The 19,148-nt window shown below is 43.8% G+C and overlaps 1 protein-coding gene across 1 annotated transcript; it reads left to right on the top strand.

Annotated features, from left to right (window-relative positions):
• The first annotated feature begins 1,817 nt into the window (after window positions 1–1,817).
• Window positions 1,818–17,500, top strand: CHEK1 (checkpoint kinase 1). The gene is made up of 12 exons (XM_032770025.2): window positions 1,818–2,055; window positions 3,758–3,981; window positions 4,859–4,923; window positions 5,017–5,086; window positions 6,046–6,234; window positions 7,571–7,675; window positions 8,784–8,879; window positions 9,942–10,050; window positions 13,752–13,929; window positions 14,130–14,261; window positions 14,486–14,587; window positions 16,261–17,500. The coding sequence occupies exons 1-12, from the start codon at window positions 1,991–1,993 to the stop codon at window positions 16,354–16,356; spliced, it is 1,431 nt and encodes a 476-aa protein (XP_032625916.1). The 5' UTR covers window positions 1,818–1,990; the 3' UTR covers window positions 16,357–17,500.
• The last annotated feature ends 1,648 nt before the right edge of the window (window positions 17,501–19,148 follow it).

Below are 19,148 nucleotides of genomic sequence, written 5' to 3'. Positions count from 1 at the left end.
ATGATCCAAGTTAGACCTTGGGATGGTAGTTATCTTGAAGCATGAGCTGATATTTTGTGTGCGCACGTGGGTGGGTGGAATCTCCTACGGCAGAGCTTCTTAACCTTTTTCTTTCTGAACCTTTGCCTCCCCTACTACAAAAACTCCATGCCCCATTTGTGCCACAACTACTTCTTTTCTGCATATAAAAGGCAGGGCCAGCGTTAGGGGGTAGCAAGCAGGATAATTACTCCTGCAATTGCCCGTCACAGGGGGTTCCACAAAGCTAAGTTGCTCAGACTTTGGCTTCAGCCCTGGGTGGCAGTGAGTCTAACACCAGCTCTGTTTGATGGACCCCCTGAAACCTGCTCGTGGCCCTCCAGGGGACCTTGAATACCTGATTGAGAACTGCTGTCCTAGAGTATCTGCAGAACTCCTCCTTACTGAGCCCTATGTTCCCTTAACAGGGAACCTTGATGAAAGAACAGGAAGTTCCATGAGGAAGGGGATCCTTTGGTCCCATTGCGCCCCCATCCTGGCCATCCCCTCCCCTTGAGTGCACCATCAGACAGGAAGCCTGTGCAATGTTGGGCCCTGTGCCAGGCATGGGAATGTGCACTCCTGCCTGGTCTTTGCATATTTATTTAGCAGAACTGCATCAGCCTGGTTGACAGGATGCTCCTGTTTGGAGGAGGTAACCAGATTTATCCCAGGAGAGCTTTTTTTCTACCTAGAGTGGCATCAAGGCAAGTAACTGGTACATTTTTCCCTTCCACAAATTAACTTGTGTCCATTGAAGCATGTACAGGGTTAGAACTTCTGTACTTTGCCCCCTGATGGCCGAGAGGCTGAAGGGAGCTGCTTCCATCTAGTTCACTAGAGGCATCTCCTGCTTCCCACCTAAGCACTTTCTGTCTCAGCCTCTCCACCAGCAGCTCCAAGCTCCAGCCTCCTCCTCCAAGGCACTTCACAGACAGGGATGAGTTTAGCCCCTGGCCATTGCACGGGGATCAGCATCACTGTCCCCTTTGTAAACAGGGACCTGGGGATGGGGGCAGAAAGGTGAGTTCTGGGCAGAGTGAGGAAAGAAGCCAGGAGTCCTGTCCCCCACTCTCGTGTCTAGGAAAGAACCCAGGCGTCCTGCTCCCTCACCCCCAGACTAGGAAAGAACCCAGGAGTCCTGCTCCCCCACCCCCAACCTAGGAAAGAACCCAGGTCTGCTTCCCCACCAGACTAGGAAAGACCGGAGTTGCGGCCAACCTAGGAAAGACAGGATCCTGCTCCTCACTTCTCCCCCCGAAACTAGAAGACCAGGAGTCCTGCTCCCACCAGACGTAGAAGAAACCAGGAGTCCTGCTCCTCCACCTCAGCCCAGACTAGAAAAACCAGGAGTCTGCTCCCACCTCAGCCCAGATAGGAAAGACTCAGGAGTCCTGCTCCCAACTAGGAAAGAACCCAGGCTTCTGCCCCACTCCCTCACCCAAGACTAGGAAGACCCAGGGTCCTGCCCACCGCCAGACAGGGAAAAACCAGGAGTCCTGCCTCCCATCGCCTCAGAGCCAGACTAGGAAAGACCAGGATCTGTCCCACTCCCTACCCAGACAGGAAGAAACCAAGGAGTCTGCGTACCCACCCTACCACCCCCAGACTAGGAACGACGCAGGTCTGCTCCTCCACCTCACCAACCTGGAAAGAACCCAGGAGCCTGCTCCCACCCCCAACTAGGAAGAACCAGGTCTGCTCCACTCCGCTCTCTCAGGGTCCTCGCAGCCGACGGAAGCCGGTGACTGGCAGATCCCCGGGGCGGGGCGAGCGGCTTCTAGGCCCCGCCCCTTCCCGTAGCCCGGGCCGGGCCGCGCTGGGCGGGAAAGTCTGAGGCGGAGGAGCGGCGCCGGCAGCAGCTGAGCGGCTCGGCTCGCGTTACACCCCCGGGCGCGCCGCCGAGCCCGGGGCCTGGCGGGGATCCACAGCGCCCAGCCCCGGGGGGTCCCCGCGCTTCTCTCCCGGCGCCATGGCCGTGCCCTTCGTGGAGGACTGGGACCTGGTGCAGACCCTGGGCGAAGGCGCCTACGGAGAGTGAGTGCGGCGGGGCTCGGGCGCCCTGCAGCGAGCCTGGGCTCGCCCGCGGCGGGCGAAGGCCAAGGCCCAGGGGGCGTGGCCGGGCGAGCCGGAAAAGGTGCCTGGGCACCGTGGGGCGGTGGGGGTCGCGGCGGGTCTCTCGCCCCCGCAGTGCTGGTCCAGTCACAGACATCGCCTCGCCCCCCCGTCACTCCCACGGGCGCATCGGAAGGCGCGCGGGGGGGTATAATTACCCCCCCCCGCGCTAGCCCCGTTAATACCCCCCCGCCAGGCTGCGGGAGGCTCTGGCCGGCACAGCGGTGCCAGGTCCCGCTTCACATTGTTCCCCGAGGGCGGCTCGATGTTCAGGTTTAACGCGTCGCTGCCAGAAGGGAAGAGTGACCGAGCTGCGGGGGCTGCGGCCCTTCATAGGTAGCATCCAGCTTCAGGACTCCTCTGAGTCTTGTCCAGTGCCCTGTGCCTGCTGGGAGTCTTGGAGGTAGAACTGACTTTCCAAACCATTTCGCTGTCAACAGTGGTAACCCCCAGTTGTCTTTCATGTCAGGTCCATGGCATCAGGTCAATTTGTGCTTCCCTGTACAGAGAGGTGGTTTAACCAAAGGCCTGGGAGCCCCTTTCTAGCTCTGGGCAAGTCACTTAATTTGGCTTTTTTTTTTTTTTTGATCTGTGAAGTGCTTTGATTAAAATATGGTTGCAGTTTGGTGTTGGGGTTACTCTGTTAGAACATGTTCTGATGGTCAGGATACTTTCTCCTGCAATTTAACTCTCAAGACATCTTGTGACACACTGTATTATATTCTGATATTACCATTATATTCTGTGTATGTACTGTATATTGTATATTTCATGTACTGTGGCATACGATATGTTTACGATGCAACTCGAGTTAATTTATGTCACTGCTAATCTTATCTCTTCCTTTATATAAGTCATAATTAGGGATATTCTGTAACTTCATAAACGAATGTCAGAATTAATTTATATATCGTGACGTTTGTGATCATTGGCAATTTCAAAACTAGCTTTATGTGGATATTTTTAAAGCTCAGGCATGACACTTTGGTGAAACTCATAGATGTAAGGAAATGCAACTCTGTTGAACTCAATATAACTGCATCCATTTACACCAGAGCTGGAATTTCCTCATACAGTTTATGGAGACCACAAACTTGTAATGCTTATCAGAATTTTTACAGCTTGTACAGCTGTAAGCTTTCTGTGAGTCCAGGTACATAATTAATTGTCTAGGAACATGGACATGTGGGTCTGTTGAGACTGGTTTTTGGCACTTTTCATCTGTCAGGCTATTTTTAAACAACATCTTGAGATGGGGTATGTACATTCAGACTAGGGGGGTAGACCTCATGCTAACACCTCAGTGATAAAGCTGCCCATGCTCCCTATGCCTTGACAGGGAGTAAGGAGAAACTCTTATGTAAATAATGGATGGGGTACCTTAAACTTCAGGCTAGACCACTTCATATCTATATTGTGGATTTCTCTCTAGTACCCATCACCATAGTGTCTCAAGCCCCAGTCCTTAAAGATGTTAGGTGCCTAATTCCCACTGGTTTCAGTGGGAGTTGGATACCTAACTTCCATTACATATAAACATGCAAACTAGCTTTGTGTTCCAAGGTTCACAGTGCACTACCTGCTTCATCCCTTGTTACCTTGTTTTTTCCCTCCTTCTCTGCAGAGTTCAGCTTGCTGTGAACAGACGCACAGAAGAAGCGGTTGCAGTAAAAATAGTTGACATGAAACGTGCTGTGGACTGTCCAGAGAACATAAAAAAAGAGATCTGCATTAATAAGATGTTAAATCATGAGAACATTGTGAAGTTCTATGGACATCGTAGAGAAGGCAGTATTCAGTACCTCTTCCTGGAGTACTGCAGCGGGGGAGAACTCTTTGACCGAATAGGTACAGAATTCTTGGGGCAGGGGAGGGTCTGAGGGCAACTCCAGTGGTGGCTGCACAGATTCATTAGAACGCCATAGTTGTCTTGTAAGACCAGAGGGATTCCTTACTGTATGCTTCCAGTGCCACTGATCTTAGAGGGAAAATGTCTAGGATAGGCTGGTTTTGCAGGTGGCTGTGCTTCTGCATGTGGTGAGTCAGTGATTAAACCATGGCTAGAAGTAGAGTTCCTACCTTTCAAACCTTTGCTCAGCTCACTATACCACCTTGCTTCACTTGGCATGGTCCTAACAATTCAGAAATTCTACATATTTAATGCTATAGATAAAATAGAATTTAGGGGGGAAAACTGGTTCGAGAGCAAACATGGTAAATGGGCTGGAAAATAATGTGTACAGACCTGCGGGATCCTGGTCCTGCTGCAGGGCTCTACACTAGTCCCGCCCAGGGTTCTAAACTGGAGTTTGAGGCAACGTATTTGCCCCTAGAAAGTGGAAAATAGACTACAGTAGGACTACATGTGGGCACAAGAAGGTTGTTGGTGTAGAGCAGCTTGCAGGATCTGGGCCCTAGTGTTTTGGTGGTATAAGATTTAGAGAGAACCTTTAGCATTTTCCCCCATGATGCTTTGGGAAGATACGAAAAAAGTAGCATTTCAGTTTAGATGCAGACTCTGCAATGTAACTCAATAACCTTTCATTACACTTTTGCATTGCTTGTAGTTACTGTTTCAAGGCAGGTGAAAAATAAGTCTTGTGCAGAGTTTCCAGGAAACTTTGTAAAATAGTTACAAAAACATAGTACAGAGGCTCCTTTCCATAGTTTGTTTATGATGGAAGAAAAATATTTTGGTGTGTAGATTCTGAATGACTTTTTACAGAGCCTGATATAGGAATGTCTGAACCAGATGCACAGAAGTTTTTCCATCAGCTTATGGCTGGCGTGGTAAGTGTCATACTTTGTGCATTTATTTCAAGCTCCTTTTTTCCAGTTAAATTAAACAGAACATGGTATTAAAGCCTTTATTTATTTGTTCAGGTATATCTCCACAGTATAGGAATAACTCACAGGGATATTAAGCCTGAGAATCTCCTGCTAGATGAAAGAGGTAAATATAAAAACTTTTGACTACTTCTTCTCTTAAATTCTTGGTCACTGAGAATATAGGAGAGAAAAGAAACACCATCACTCAGTGAGTCTGAAAATACTCCTAGAGCTTCTGTGGCATCCTGCTACATTAAGAATAACCAAATACAGTAAGCAGACTTGTGCTGTCAGGGCTTTTATTCATTCCTTTATCCTGTGTAAATAGACTAATCAGTGTATTCTAGAGCAAGTTATTCTGGGACTCTGCACAGTGACCTTTAAAGGAACACATTGAATAAAACTTAAGTTTTGTTAAAGCTTGTTCGTAATCTAAAGACCAATACAAATGTTTCCATGACTGCTGAACAAACTTTTGATTGGAACTTTTTTAAAACAGTACAATGTTCAGAACCAAAATATTACAGCATGGTACTAGCGCATGAGAATCTGAAACAAACTAATGAAATGGATTGCTGTGTTCTTGTTAAAGCTGAGAGGAAAACCAAACCACTAAATAATCGGGATATGGTGAAAAGTAATCTAGATTTTTAAAACTTTCAGTTTAATAATCAAAGGCGGTATTAATAATAAAAAAATATTTTTAAATTATTTCTAACATGACTGTTCTTTAAGGAGAGAATATCTCTGCACAAACTGTCTTGGATTTTTTTCTGTACCATGCATCTCTCTTTAAATCAAACTCATGTGCTCCTTGAATCCAAGTCAGGTTCAAACTTCAGATCAATTGTGTAAATGCATATGTGTCTGAAACAAGAAAAGTCATAAGGGCCTGATTTTCACTTTTATTAAGGCCCCTTTATACTGCACTGGCAATGTAAAGGGGACCTTAGAGTGAGTGTAAATGTGCTTATCTCTGGTTTTATCTAGCTTTAATATAATATTATAGTCTTCCAGCAGAGAAGATGAAAATACTTTGTTATACAATATACTTAATGAGTTTTTTTTCTTTTGTCTGCTTAGATAATCTCAAAATCTCTGATTTTGGCTTAGCTACTGTGTTTAAACACAATGGTCGTGAGCGACTGTTAAACAAAATGTGTGGCACTCTCCCATATGTTGCCCCAGAACTGTTAAAGAGAAAAGAATTCCATGCAGAGCCAGTTGACATTTGGTCATGTGGAATAGTACTTACTGCTATGTTGGCAGGAGGTAGGAATTTGTCAATTTCTTCTCACTACACAAACTCTTTTATAACATGCATATTTACTGCAGCCTCACAGTAATTTAGGATTGTAGTACAAATGCTCATAACCTACCTAGATTTGAGTCGATCCCAAATCATGGAGGTGATCTTGGTTGGGAAAGTAAAAGTAAAGTAAACTTTCACATTGTGGTCAGCTTTTTAATAGCTTCTCTTAGGGGTCTAGTATGGACCATCTTGTTCTGTTGCGGCTATAGTATGTGGCATTTACTATTGTGGGCTACATATGTAGCTTATCATTATTATATGTATTGTATTATATTATATATGTATTATATGCGCTCCATCCGCACAATATATATAGTACCTGTGTGGTCCTGAGGATGTCACATGGGCCGCAGCCATATGCTGATTTGGCTGCAAGTGGGCTGCAGATTGAGAACTGCTGGTATATGTAAGCGAGGGAATGGACCCTCTGTTGTGGGGAACTTTTCTGGCTTATAAATTACTCCAATGAAATGGGCTAGTGAAAGGATCCGAATCCTCATTCCTGCTTCCTTTACCCAGAGGCCTGCCTGACCTCAAGGGCTCGTCTTCCATTTTCGTGTGTGACAGAGTCCTTGTAACCCTGACAAGGCTGTGTCCAGGATTTTTGGGGGGGCTTGACTCCCAACCTTGCCATGGTCACTTAAGGCAGAGGCTAGGGTGTTCCAACTCCAGGATACTCTCTCTGCACTGGATGCTTCCCTGACCAACTGATCATTAATAAATTGTATTTGCTTTGAACTGTATGTAAACAGCAACTAATTTTAAAAAAATAAGAGGAAAATGGGAAAGGTTAAAGGAAAACACGTCACTCCACTCTGTGTCATGGGGACATCGCAAACAGTGTCTCTTGAATTAAGGGAAGTTCACAGTCTGTTCCTCGCAAGTCCCTGGCCTCCTTCTCAGTCCCTGGGTGTGCTGCAGGGATGCTGCGGGTCGGACACTCGCTCTGGCACTGGCCACACTCCTTCAAGCTCTAGGTTGCAGGGCCCTTCCTCCCAACGTTAGCCCCCTTGGGGTTGTGATCCCCCTCCAATCCTGGCCTACAAATATGGGTGGTGGATGGAGCCCCACTTAGGGGAGCCAATGCAATGTCTTTAGATATATCTTGGCACTTCTATAACTTGCAACCACAATCAGGATCAACTATTTTTTTTCCACTCATTGAAATCCATTTAGTTCAATGACAGTGCTCTTTACATGTCTTTCACTCTTTCCCCAGCCATCCTAAATTTGTAATCCTTAAACTTGTGTTTAGAAGCATAAAAATGATTTGATACCTTGCTTTTTTACTTGCAGAATTGCCATGGGACCAGCCTAGCGATAGTTGCCAAGAATACTGTGATTGGAAGGAAAAGAAAACATACCTTCCACCTTGGAAGAAGATTGATTCTGCACCGTTAGGTAAGTTGTCAGTGGAATGGCTGACTGATTTTTATGTATTTGAGTAGGACAGTGTGTCTAGGGGAATAAAGTGCTGCAGCTACGCATGTCTGTATTTGAAAATCATTCTGTCTAAAAGTTGGATTCTACCATGGACTCACGATGTCATAGGCTCTGGCACTTGTAAAACACCTTTAGGGAGCTACCTGAAAATGGGAGGTGGTGTTTTTAAGCAAGACTGGTAGGAGACACCTGGTTCCCATAGCAGCAATGGCAGCAGGAAGAGATTACTTGTGCAGTCACTTAGCTATGCAAAGCAGATGTAAAGATCTGTCATTCTGATCTGGTACTATTTCACACCTACTTTGCACAGCTGTAATGACTTCACAGGCTAGTAAAGAGTTGAGGCCTGAGATCTGTTAGACTGAAATAATTTCCCAAGGGAACGGGCAGAAGTCCTGTCGATGAAGACATGTACAACTAGGCTATGTTTTGTTAGTTTTGAGTAATGAGCTTAAGGTCACTTGATAGGTCTGAGCCTATCAAATTTAACCCCTATCTCCATCTCTTTGGTCACTACATTTCTTCCTGATCTTGGAAGGTCTGAGGGCTGAAGTGTTGCTAATATCTTTTTTTTTTTTCCGTTGAGTGACCTAAAACCCAAGGTACTAGATTTGTTTGGTGTTGTACTCTCCTACCCTGTTCTTGCCCAAGATGGTTCTTGTAAGTACACAGGCCTACAGGAATCTGCTAGAAAGCCTTCACAAAGGTGGATTTGACGTCAGCTAAAGCAAGTTTCTTATGTCAAAGGCTCTGAACACTGGCTGCAGCCCATGTGGAACATAGTGGTCTTCGATACATGTTCAGTCACAAATCTATACAAAACTTGGGTCTTATTTTAGGCCTCCCAGCTATGAGTTTACCTTAACTTTGTGTTAATTTGTGGGTGATCAAAATATGGATTTGATCCGGTTAGGATTGATAAATGCTAGGATTTAGGGATGGAATTGAAGTGTCATTTTGAATGTAATGACCTACAGAAAACATGATCTATACAGATCTAGGAATCAGGATATATGGCAGTTAATTCATTGTTGTTTCTTCCTATGAATGTAATGTTTCTCTCCAGCTCTGCTCCACAAAATACTAACTGAGAGCCCCACGGCAAGGGTTACCATTGCAGACATTAAAAAGGACAGATGGTACAACAAACCTATGAAGAAAGGTAAATGCCTTTAAGTGCTTTGTACAACGTAGACAAATAGCTTAAGTAAAGGATGAGAGTATATGCTGGGGTAAAAACCCTTGGAATGCTTTAGTTAGCAGAAACTACTCTAAAGGCAAGAAATTCAGAATTAAGGTTAAACTTACAAGAAACTCAAAACAACTTAAATCCTGGAAATTCACAACTGAAGTGTGCAGACTACCTTAATTCATCCTCTGAATATATGTCTGCTTCCCAACTTCCCTGCTCTGTAAGTGGAGTATCAAAAATGTACACTGCAGAATATTGGTTTTAAAACTTACATATGTATGTTTGATATCAAGTGTGATATTTTTGTTACCTCATTAATCTTGGGTCTTCTCAAATAAATGCTATAATGTCATCATCTGGGCCTGGGAGACTTACATATATAGGCATATTAGCTCTGTCTAATGATGCTCTTATAACTGGTTGTCACACAATATCATAGGAGATGGTGCTGAGTGCTATCAGCACCTCATGGAAGGGGTCTGCCCTTAATGAAGAGGGGGAACAGTTGTCTTCAGAGTGAGATCTTGGGAATTTGCAGAGCATTTTTTCTCCTGTGGGCACAACCATAAAGGAAGAAGGATAAGCACAACCAGCATAGGGTTAAGTCATTGTAGTTCCGGTCTTTTCTAGTGAGATGTTACTGTTTTGGATGAAAAAAGTAGTTATAATTTCTTTTTTTTTTTTTTTTCTTATGGTATTGCTATAGGGGTAGGATTTTTCTGCTCCGTGATGTTTTTGAAAACGACGATATATTAAGGATTTTTATCTTTGTGGCTGTGCTAGTTATTCAGCTATTGAGATTGCTGTTCAGTGATGTTTGCCATCATAGTCTCAAATGTTGCAGGTACTGGAACACAAATGGAAAAAATAAACAAAGGCAATGATCTGTGTGACAATTCAAAAACCAGCCTATGCAAGAGCTGTGTATTTTTAATGGGGGAGCTCAGTCTAATTCCAAATGCTTTAAACCCCTGGTAATCCTTAGGATGACTTTTCTGACGCCTGATTGTGTGATTTATCTTCTTCTGTTAGGTGTAAAGCGGGCTCGTGTCTCCTCAGGGGGCCTTTCAGACTCACCAGGTGGCTTTTCTAAGCACGTTCGGTCCGATATGGACTTTTCACCAATGAAAAGTGCACACAGGTCAGAATGCTTTATGCCTGTGGTTTTTGTTGTTTTCAGTGACTAACACACAAAGGACTCCAGCCTGATATCACCTTTTGTTTCTAGATGCCTGTGTTTTACACCACAGTGCTAGTCAAATGGGGATATGTATAATTACGTTCTTCTCTGCTACATGTGATTTCAGGGTTCCCTTCCCTGCCATACGTTAAAAGATGATTATAGCCTCACTTTCTAACCCCACACACTTCTTTATCTGAAAGCCTTTACTTAAAAACCTATAGCTTAGTTATGTTGGCTTCAAAATTACACCTTCCAAATTTCCCTCTTATGTGAAAACAGGGTTGTAATCTGATAGCTCTTCTCCCCATACCCTGTATTCATAGATGTATAGATTCCACGGCCAGAAAGGTCTTTGTCTAACCTCCCATATAACACATCCCATAGAACTTCCCCCTAGATCTTAGAGTATATTAAAACATTGTGGGGAGGAGGGGGATCCTTAATAGTTTCCACCTGATGAAAGTTTCATGAATTAGCGGAAACATACTCAGTATTCAGATCTGTCCATGCCCATTAAGATTGCGGAGGTGGCTAAACCTTGTAAAGTGGGTCTTTTTAATATAAGTTCTATAATGCAAATTACTGTTGTTTTAGATATATATGTGTATGTAGTTAAGCGGTTCCCGAACTGTGGGCTATCAGCAGATGGGGTCGTGGGTCCAACAGGCCAGATATAGCCTGTGACGAGATGCCGTCTGATCACAAACGTATCCAGACGTGCTCCATGAACACTGCGCCAGTCTCATGTGTCCAAGGTCATGTTGTGTGGAGGCCATCATTTTGTAGATCAAAACGGAATTTGTGGAGCAGGTCCAGACACATTGGCTATGCAGATGGCAGTTTGGCTATTTGCACCATCCAGCTGCGCAAGCATCCAGCTGAGGGGCTTGAATCCAGAAGATTCTTATCTGTGGGCAGCAGCCTGATCAACAGAACATCCTCTCTGCTTGAGCTGGTAGGAGCCTGTGCTAGTCTCTTCTGAGATGGGAATTTTGCAGTGTCTTATAAGCTCCTTAAGGGCCCATATCTTTGAGTACCCTGTTGGCAGTCAGTAAAGAATCATTGTAAGTCCCCGTCTCTTTGCTGCCCTAGTATCACCACACCGGGCTTTCCTCCATCCTGGCCTCATTTGTTTAATAGTGACTTCCTCTTTCTGATTTGTGATAAGAGGCACAGTGGACTCATATTTACAGAGCATCTTCTTCAACCTCCAGCAGTGAGTCAAGTAATGCAGTAATGAACAGAAAACAAGAGTTCAAGTAATGTACTTGCAAATATGATGAGGGGTTTGCTTTGATTATGGGTTCACCAGTGTTTTGGTCAAGAACAAAGAAAGGCCAAATGTCTGCTACATCACACAGTGTTATCAAGTGAAAGCATGATCCCTAATAAACAACACTTGGAAACGTTTTCAAGGAACACAGGGAAAACCAAGGTCATTTTTCCATTGCTGGAAAAAAGAACTTTTGCATCAATCATTGCTGTTCAGGGGAGTCAAGTCTGTATCTGACCAAGCTCAAAAGTCATAATTTGAAATTAGTGACCACACTGCAGAGGGCAAGAAACTTCACACGATTGGAGAGACTTTGATTTTGCCAGCTGCAGTCAATATGGTGAATATAATGTGTGGGGAAACTGAGGCCATGTCTTCACTAGCACTTATGTCAGCAAAACTTTTGTTGTTGAGGGGTGTGGGGAAAAAAAACAGCCCTGAATGACGTAAATTTTGCTGACGTAAGCGCTCGTGTGCACAACGTTGTGTGGGCAGGAGACACTCTCCCACTAACATAGCTACTGCCGCTCATAGATCCAGTTTTGTTATGTCGACAGTAGAGCTCCCCTCGTCAGCATAACGTGGCTATGCGAGCTATCTTACAGCAGCACAGCTGTAGTACAACTGTGCTCCTGTAAGTTTGTATGTGTAAGCCTGGCCTGAGGCAAACTCAAAGCCATATCACTCTCCAACAACACAGTGAAGCAAAGGATTGAAGCATTAGCAGCAGATAAGGAAAACACGTTAGTGGAGAGTCTGAAAAACACAGCTGCTTTTGCTTTGCAACTTGATGAGAGCCCTCAAGGTTGTCATGCACATCTTGGCTTTTGTGAAATACACGTAGGAGGCTGTGGTTCTTGAAAACATTCTGTTCTCTCTCTTCCTGGACACGAGACAGCACAAGGGATGTTCAATGTGCTAGGTGGCTACATGCAAGACAAAATGTACTGTGTGGTCACATGGTGAGTTTTTGCACAGATGGAGATTTGTCTGCAGGTCTGTGCACCTAGGTAAAGAAAGTTCTCAGTCTGCTGTGTGGACTCACTGCATGATTTGCAGAGAGCAGCTGGCGTCTAAAGGTCTGAATCCAGAGCTAGGTGACATTTTGCAGCACGTCTCATCTATTATGGTCTACATCAAGACCCAGGCTCTCTGTGCTCATCGGTTTGCAAAACTGCAAAGAAATGGGTCTGATCATGATTTGTTGGTCTACATCGAAGCTCGTTGGCACTTGAGAAGAAAAGTACTAGAACAATTCTTTTAACTGAGATGAGTTGCCTGATTTGCATGCCTGTGCAATGAATTTGTTGATTGATTTTTTTTTTTTAATTTTTTTTTTCCTCCCTTTGTGGCCAAAGGAAGATATGTCGCCTTGCCTATGTCTGACATATTTGGAAATCTGAATGAATTGAATACAGGTCTGCAAGGAAAGAAAACCCACATCCTTCAGCTAAGTGATTGAATCACAGGATTCATTCATGAAGAAAACTATTTTCTGGAAGAATAATCTATAAAAGACAAACTATGTATCCTTCCTGAAGCTTTGTAAATTCCTGACTGACAAGCTATTCAGCCTCCAGTGCAGGTGATGTCTCAGCATCTTAGCTGAGAGGAGGAACAGTTTGCATCCTTTTTCCCTGACTTAGACATGACAAACTATGATTGGGTGCAAAACCTCTTTCAGTGCAAGCCTGATGCCATGGATTTGCCATCAGCTGAAATCGAACAGGTTATCAAAATTTCCTGCAGTCGATTCTTGCAAGGAACCTTCTTGCTCAACTTTCTCTGCCAGAGTTCTGGTTCATTGTCCAGAATGAATATCCTGCACTCTCAACACTTGCCTTGAAATTGACAGTGCCATTCGCAAGCACATATTTGTGTGCAGTTGTATGCAGCACATTTGTGTCCATCAAGTCTCTGCAATATTGAGCTACTGTTGATGTCACGTCAGAGATTATATGTGCAATTTCTACCATGCCGCTGGACTTTGAGGCGTTATCACAACATGCAAGCCCATGTGTCACATGAGAGCATTAAATAACATACTTAATGTGTCAGAGGGGTAGCCGTGTTAGTCTGGATCTGTAAAAGCAGCAAAGAATCCTGTGGCACCTTATAGACTAACAGACGTTTTGGAGCATGAGCTTTCGTGGGTGAATACCCTGTTAGTCTATAAGGTGCCACAGGATTCTTTGCTTCTTATACTTAATGTGTAAATTCCTTGGTTGCTGTTGTCTTGGGTCACAGGAAACAGTCTCAAAATTGTGGTCACGCAAGCAAAAAGTTTGGGATCCCCTGGTGTAGTCTGTAAAAATCACAAGAGAAATGTAACATTACTGTGGTGCACTTTATTATTAATGTAACTAATTGTGTTTTTATGTTTCAGTGAGGAAAAAGTGAGCTACTCCACTTCTCAGCCAGAACCTCGCACTGGCATTTCCTTGTGGGACAGCAGTCCACCCAATATCAACAGACTAGTACAAGGGATCAGCTTCTCCCAGCCAGCATGCCCTGAGCACATGCTAGTGAACAGTCAGTTACTTGGCACCCCAGGCTCATCACAGGTAATGTTTGGAAATGCTGTTTACATTCCTCTTTGTTCACAGCAGCTTGGTTGCTAGACTGTAAAGATGCAGTTTGCACCAATTCAGATACATTGTTCTAATTTCAAAGCCAACTACATTGGGGGAGGGTTATCCAGACTTTCAGCCAGAAAAGTAGTTGGTTATCTGTGGAATCTATATCTCTGATTGCTAATCTGCAGAACCCATGGCAACGCCTGGTGAAGAGAATGACCCGTTTCTTTACAAAGCTGGATGCTGACCGCTCCTATAATAGTTTGAAGGAGGTTTGTGAGAAGATGGGCTATGTCTGGAAGAAAAGCTGCACAAACCAGGTACAGTCTGTGGAATTAAACTAATTAATGCTTCTGATTTGATTTGACAAATCCTATAAAAATATCTTTTAGTCAGATATAGCATTTTCTGAACCAGCAGAAGTCCTGTAAATGAATCCCTAGTCAGACTCCCTTAGTGTAGTTACTAGTATACTGTGAATATAGTGCTTGTAGCATGTGAAAACTGTCCTTCTCCTAAAATCATTCTCCCATTTGCCTTCAAGGTCACCATATCAACTACTGATAGAAGGAATAATAAACTGATTTTCAAGGTGAACTTGGTAGAAATGGAGGACAAGATTTTGGTGGATTTCCGCCTGTCTAAGGTACGCAAAACTATAGACTTTAACATTAGAGAGAGGGGTGGGTGTTAGAAGCAAACTGGACCAGCTTCCATATGATAAAGCTACATGTGCAAGTGGGATAAGATGACAAGTCTGGGGAAAATGTGTTTTTGCATGGGCAGTTTGTGTCTAACCGAAGGAGAGAACCTACAAAATGGGGTTAGCAACATTACTTTTTCACTGGTGCCAGAAACTGAATGCCCCATGCAGTGCAAAGGTGTTAACACTCACTGTCTGGTTTCAGAGTGGTAGCCGTATTAATATGTCTCAGCAAAAACAACAAGGAGTCCTTGTGAATTCTGGTGAGGTGGATTTTAGCCCACAAAAGCTTATGCCCAAATACATTTGTTAGTCTCTTAGGTGCCACAAAGACTCCTCCTTGTTTTTGCTCACTGTCTGGAAATCCCTCCTTCCAGTTAATGAGTGTGGGAGCAAGCAACTTGAGAGAGACCAAGCATCTTGAGTACCCAAGTACTATGGGAGAAGGCATTGTAATTGTCTAAAGCATAATGATTTCGGGCCACTGGGTGAGCATGCTGGGCTGGCCTGATCCTATGTTCATGGAAATCAGTGGGGAAATAGAGATATGAACTCCAATGGAAGGAGGATCAAACCCTTAAAGATGTAGTTAGCCTTATTCCCTCTCCCCAGTCAGTTCTACTGATACCTGCTGTGGTGGGGGGGAGAGCGTGCCCGCACTCAAACAGCCTCTCTGGGAGCTAGTCCAGCTGGTGCCTGCCAATCTGCCAACACTGCAGCTGTATTTTGGCTGTTGGTGTGCATGGGACTCCCTGTGTCTTGTCCCTAGCATAGTATACAGGGGCTGCCATAAATTTGGCCCATAGTATCAAACCAAGAGAGATCTGAATGTAAAGGATCATAATAGCTTTCTGGGAGAAGGTTAAGCATTCTGTCCTGAGTGCAGGGGACTGGACTCGGTGACCTCTTGAGGTCGTTCCAGTTCTACACACCTATGATTCTGTGAAACGGGGGCCTAACCTCATATTAAAGGTGCTCTTCATATCTTGGCAGATGGTGCAGAATAGTCTGCTGCAGGTGAGACAGGAACCTCCAGCATCTGCCTCTGCCAGTGACAATTAACAGTAGTAGACTGATTTGCTTGCTGTTTTAAAGATCCCTGATAGTTCTGTTTCTATAGAAAACACTTGTCAATGCATGTGGAGGGAGAATCTATTATAAATGTGTGCATGCAAAATAAATCTATGAAATGGATTAGGTCATGATTGGGCCAAGCTGTTTAGAGCATAATAGTATATGTGTCATATATTTCCCTTCTTGAAAGATAAATAAAATTTAAAATATTTTTAAGACTTAAACATGGGTTCAGGGGAATTTCTGCTGTACCCTAAGTGAAGAAAATCCACAACGACTGTCTCAAAGTGGCAAATAGAATAAACACCTTTTGTAAAAGGTTATAAAAACAATACCATGCAGATAATAGAGGAGGCGGCAGCATTTCTTGAGAAATAATTATAAACAATGAACGTAAAACTTGTAAAGGAAAAAATAAACTCTCTAGAGTAGGTCCCAGTGTCCCTCAGATAGGCAGGTGTTACAGCATTCCCATTCCTTTCTTGTCTGTCACTTTGCACATGCATGCAGTCTCCAAAATAGTTTTTGTTCTTATTACCTAGGGTGATGGGTTGGAGTTCAAGAGGCACTTCCTGAAGATTAAGGGGAAACTGAATGATATTGTCAGCACCCAGAAAGTATGGCTTCCTGCCACGTGATCCAGCTGCCATCGGGAGGTGGAGTGAATTGGATGCTGCTACACTGATATAATTTTAATTTTTATTCTGCATCAAGAAATGCTTGTGGGTGCCAGTATCTGAGAGTCACTTGCGATGGAAACCCGTTTGTTTCAGGATCTGTCTTGACACCAGGACATTTCCTCAGAGGATAAGCTTGGTAAATACATTTCCAGGGCCTCCCAGATGAATTTGGTGAACATTAAAGTGTTCCTGACTGTAGTAAGTTAGCTGGTGGCATGCTTTCCTATTGCTAGCTATTGGCATGAGGTTTTCTTTCTTCTTCTGAGCAAACCTTCTCATTGGGATACTTTGTGCTTCTGTGGGAGCCAGCCTGACTGTTCCCCTGACTTACGGAGAATATGCCTCCTGCCCCAAGGCTGTTGCAGCCACTGACTGATGCAGACTTAGAGGTTTTTTTGGTAGGAGTGGGATGGTAAGAGCCTATACCTAATAAAAATTTGTTTCAGCCCCCTTACTGCATTGCTGTATCTTCTGATTTTAAATCTATTTAAGCAATAACTTGTCTGTTACCCTTTCATTTAAAATTTGATGACATGGGGTGCAGAGGCTTAGAGACAATGTGGGTCTTAGTCATGTAATTTTGTTAAATTTATTATACCTTTTTGGCCTTTCCTTTTGCTAAGTAAAGAGGTTGGGCCCAAAGCACTAGTTCTGGTGTGTTGTTCACCTGTCATTTTACGCATTGCAGGCTAAGAGGTCTGCAGCAGACTAGATACCGTATTAACATTTTATGTACCATTTATCTTGTTTTTAATTATCTTTTCCCCTTGTTCAGTGTTTTGTAGTTTTCCCTACATTGGAAGGTAAAGTCAAACCTATTATATATAACAGCTTATATTGGGAATGTGTTGGAGAATAGCAGGGCCTCATGGAAATAAGAAATGCCCCTTACTCTTACCCCTTTCTTGGTACCTAAAATTCAGACTTAGTTGGGCAGTTATTTTTTTTTTTAATGGTACATAGTTTATTTGTATTAACAAGGACCACTTGCTTCTGACCAATTACAGTCAAATGTACAATGATGTGAAGATAAACACGATCTGTATAAACTTTTGTAAATTTTTACAAAATAAAGTATAATCTCAATTTGAAAGAAAGCAAATGGCTGCCCTGGGGTGTTCCGGACAGAATTCCATTTCGGAAGAGTTCGCCCCCTCTAGAGATCCCACTTATTAACAAAGCAAAGAATCCAGATAAAGCCAGTGTCTCATTCCCACACACCTTCCAGCTGCTCTCCCTCCCAGCATCGAGGAATGCCCCCTTTCTGGTTCTATTTCAGTAAGAAGGTAGAGTGTCTTTTCATGGCTTCCAGATTGGGGCGGGGAGGGGGTTCCAGTTTTGGCTCAGCATTCAGCTTCCTGCTATGCCTCTGAGTCCTTTATTCAATCAGGCTTGCTTCTCCAGCAGGCCTGGCAGTAAAGGAGCAGTTCAAAGCTCGCTCCCGTAATGACCGAAGTCAGGTATGACACTGCCAGTTTTCAAGCAGTGGTTTAGCAACACGTTTTGTTTTGTGACTGCTTCATTCCTAGCTTTAGCCATAAATTTGAAAGAAAAGGTTTACATATTCCTGATACAGGCTCCCGGGCCATCTTATGTAGTCTCCCAAAACAGAGGTCAAATGAGGACTCTGATTTAAATGAATAGACTATATCTGGCCAAGAGTGGTGTAGGGTTTTTTGGCATGAGAATGCTTAGGAGACAGCAGAAGGCTGCCTGGCATATGCAAGGGGGACCCCTGATACAAATCAGAACGGCTGAGATTTCAATTTAGCAATAATGGGGTTTATAGACCAGGAAACAAAGTAGAGAAATCCAAGCGAAGCAAAGTTCACAGTTCAGCAGCACAATATCGTAGGCGAACTGATACACGTTCAGTACACCAACAATATTTCAGAGACTGCTGAAATGTTACACCAGCTGCTGGCTCTGGATACGTGGAGATTGCTTGAATGTCAGTCTCTCTTGCATAGGCACTTTTATTTCAGTTTGAGTGCTTTTACCAACCAAACTGAAGTTAATTCCTTATCAGCTAAATCGATTCAAGAGCGAAATTGGCGTAGGTAAGCTGGTGCAAGCCCCTAATGTAGATGCACTTAAATTGGTTTAACTTGCATCTTTTTAGCTTACCTCAGTAATTACTGATGCAAACTAAAGTGATTTAAATGAGTTTCACAGGTTTAAATGTACTGATGTTAAAGGTTGCATTAGTTTTAAATAGATTTTAAATTGATTTGGGTAAACTAGTGCAAATCTCCTAGCATAAACAAGGCGTAAGACGTGCAAAGGTAAGAGGACCTGCCCTAGGATACAACTAGTAGAGCTGGAACTCCAGAGTTCCTAGCCTGTGCTCTCACCACTAGCCCAAATTACTATCTGTTGCCTGAGGAAATGGTGAAATAGGATAATCAGTGAGGTGGGGACATGGGTGTGAATGCAGGTAAATGGGATCTCCGCTTAGTAAGGCGGAGGTATATGAGCCCCCAGCTCTATTGTGGCTGAGTCAGTCTGGTAGAGAGCCTGTTAGTGCCATGTATAGCAAGAGTTTTCAGACTTAGGATAATTTTGAATGTGTCAAATTAGCACCATAAAGGCAGTGAGGTCCTACATGTTGGTCTTGGATTGTGGAGGCATCTTGAAGCCTGAGATGAGGGATGAGAGAGGGACTTGGGATCCCTATAGCATGGAGGACACAGGCCCCGCAATTCCATGAGGTAGAGATCTACATTGGTGCTGTTAGAAGTTCTAATTGT

Source organism: Chelonoidis abingdonii, chromosome 18 (assembly GCF_003597395.2).
Source record: "Chelonoidis abingdonii isolate Lonesome George chromosome 18, CheloAbing_2.0, whole genome shotgun sequence".
Lineage (NCBI taxonomy): Eukaryota > Metazoa > Chordata > Testudines > Testudinidae > Chelonoidis > Chelonoidis abingdonii.
Note: the sequence above shows the minus strand (reverse complement) of the source record. Positions and strands in the feature narration are given on the sequence as shown.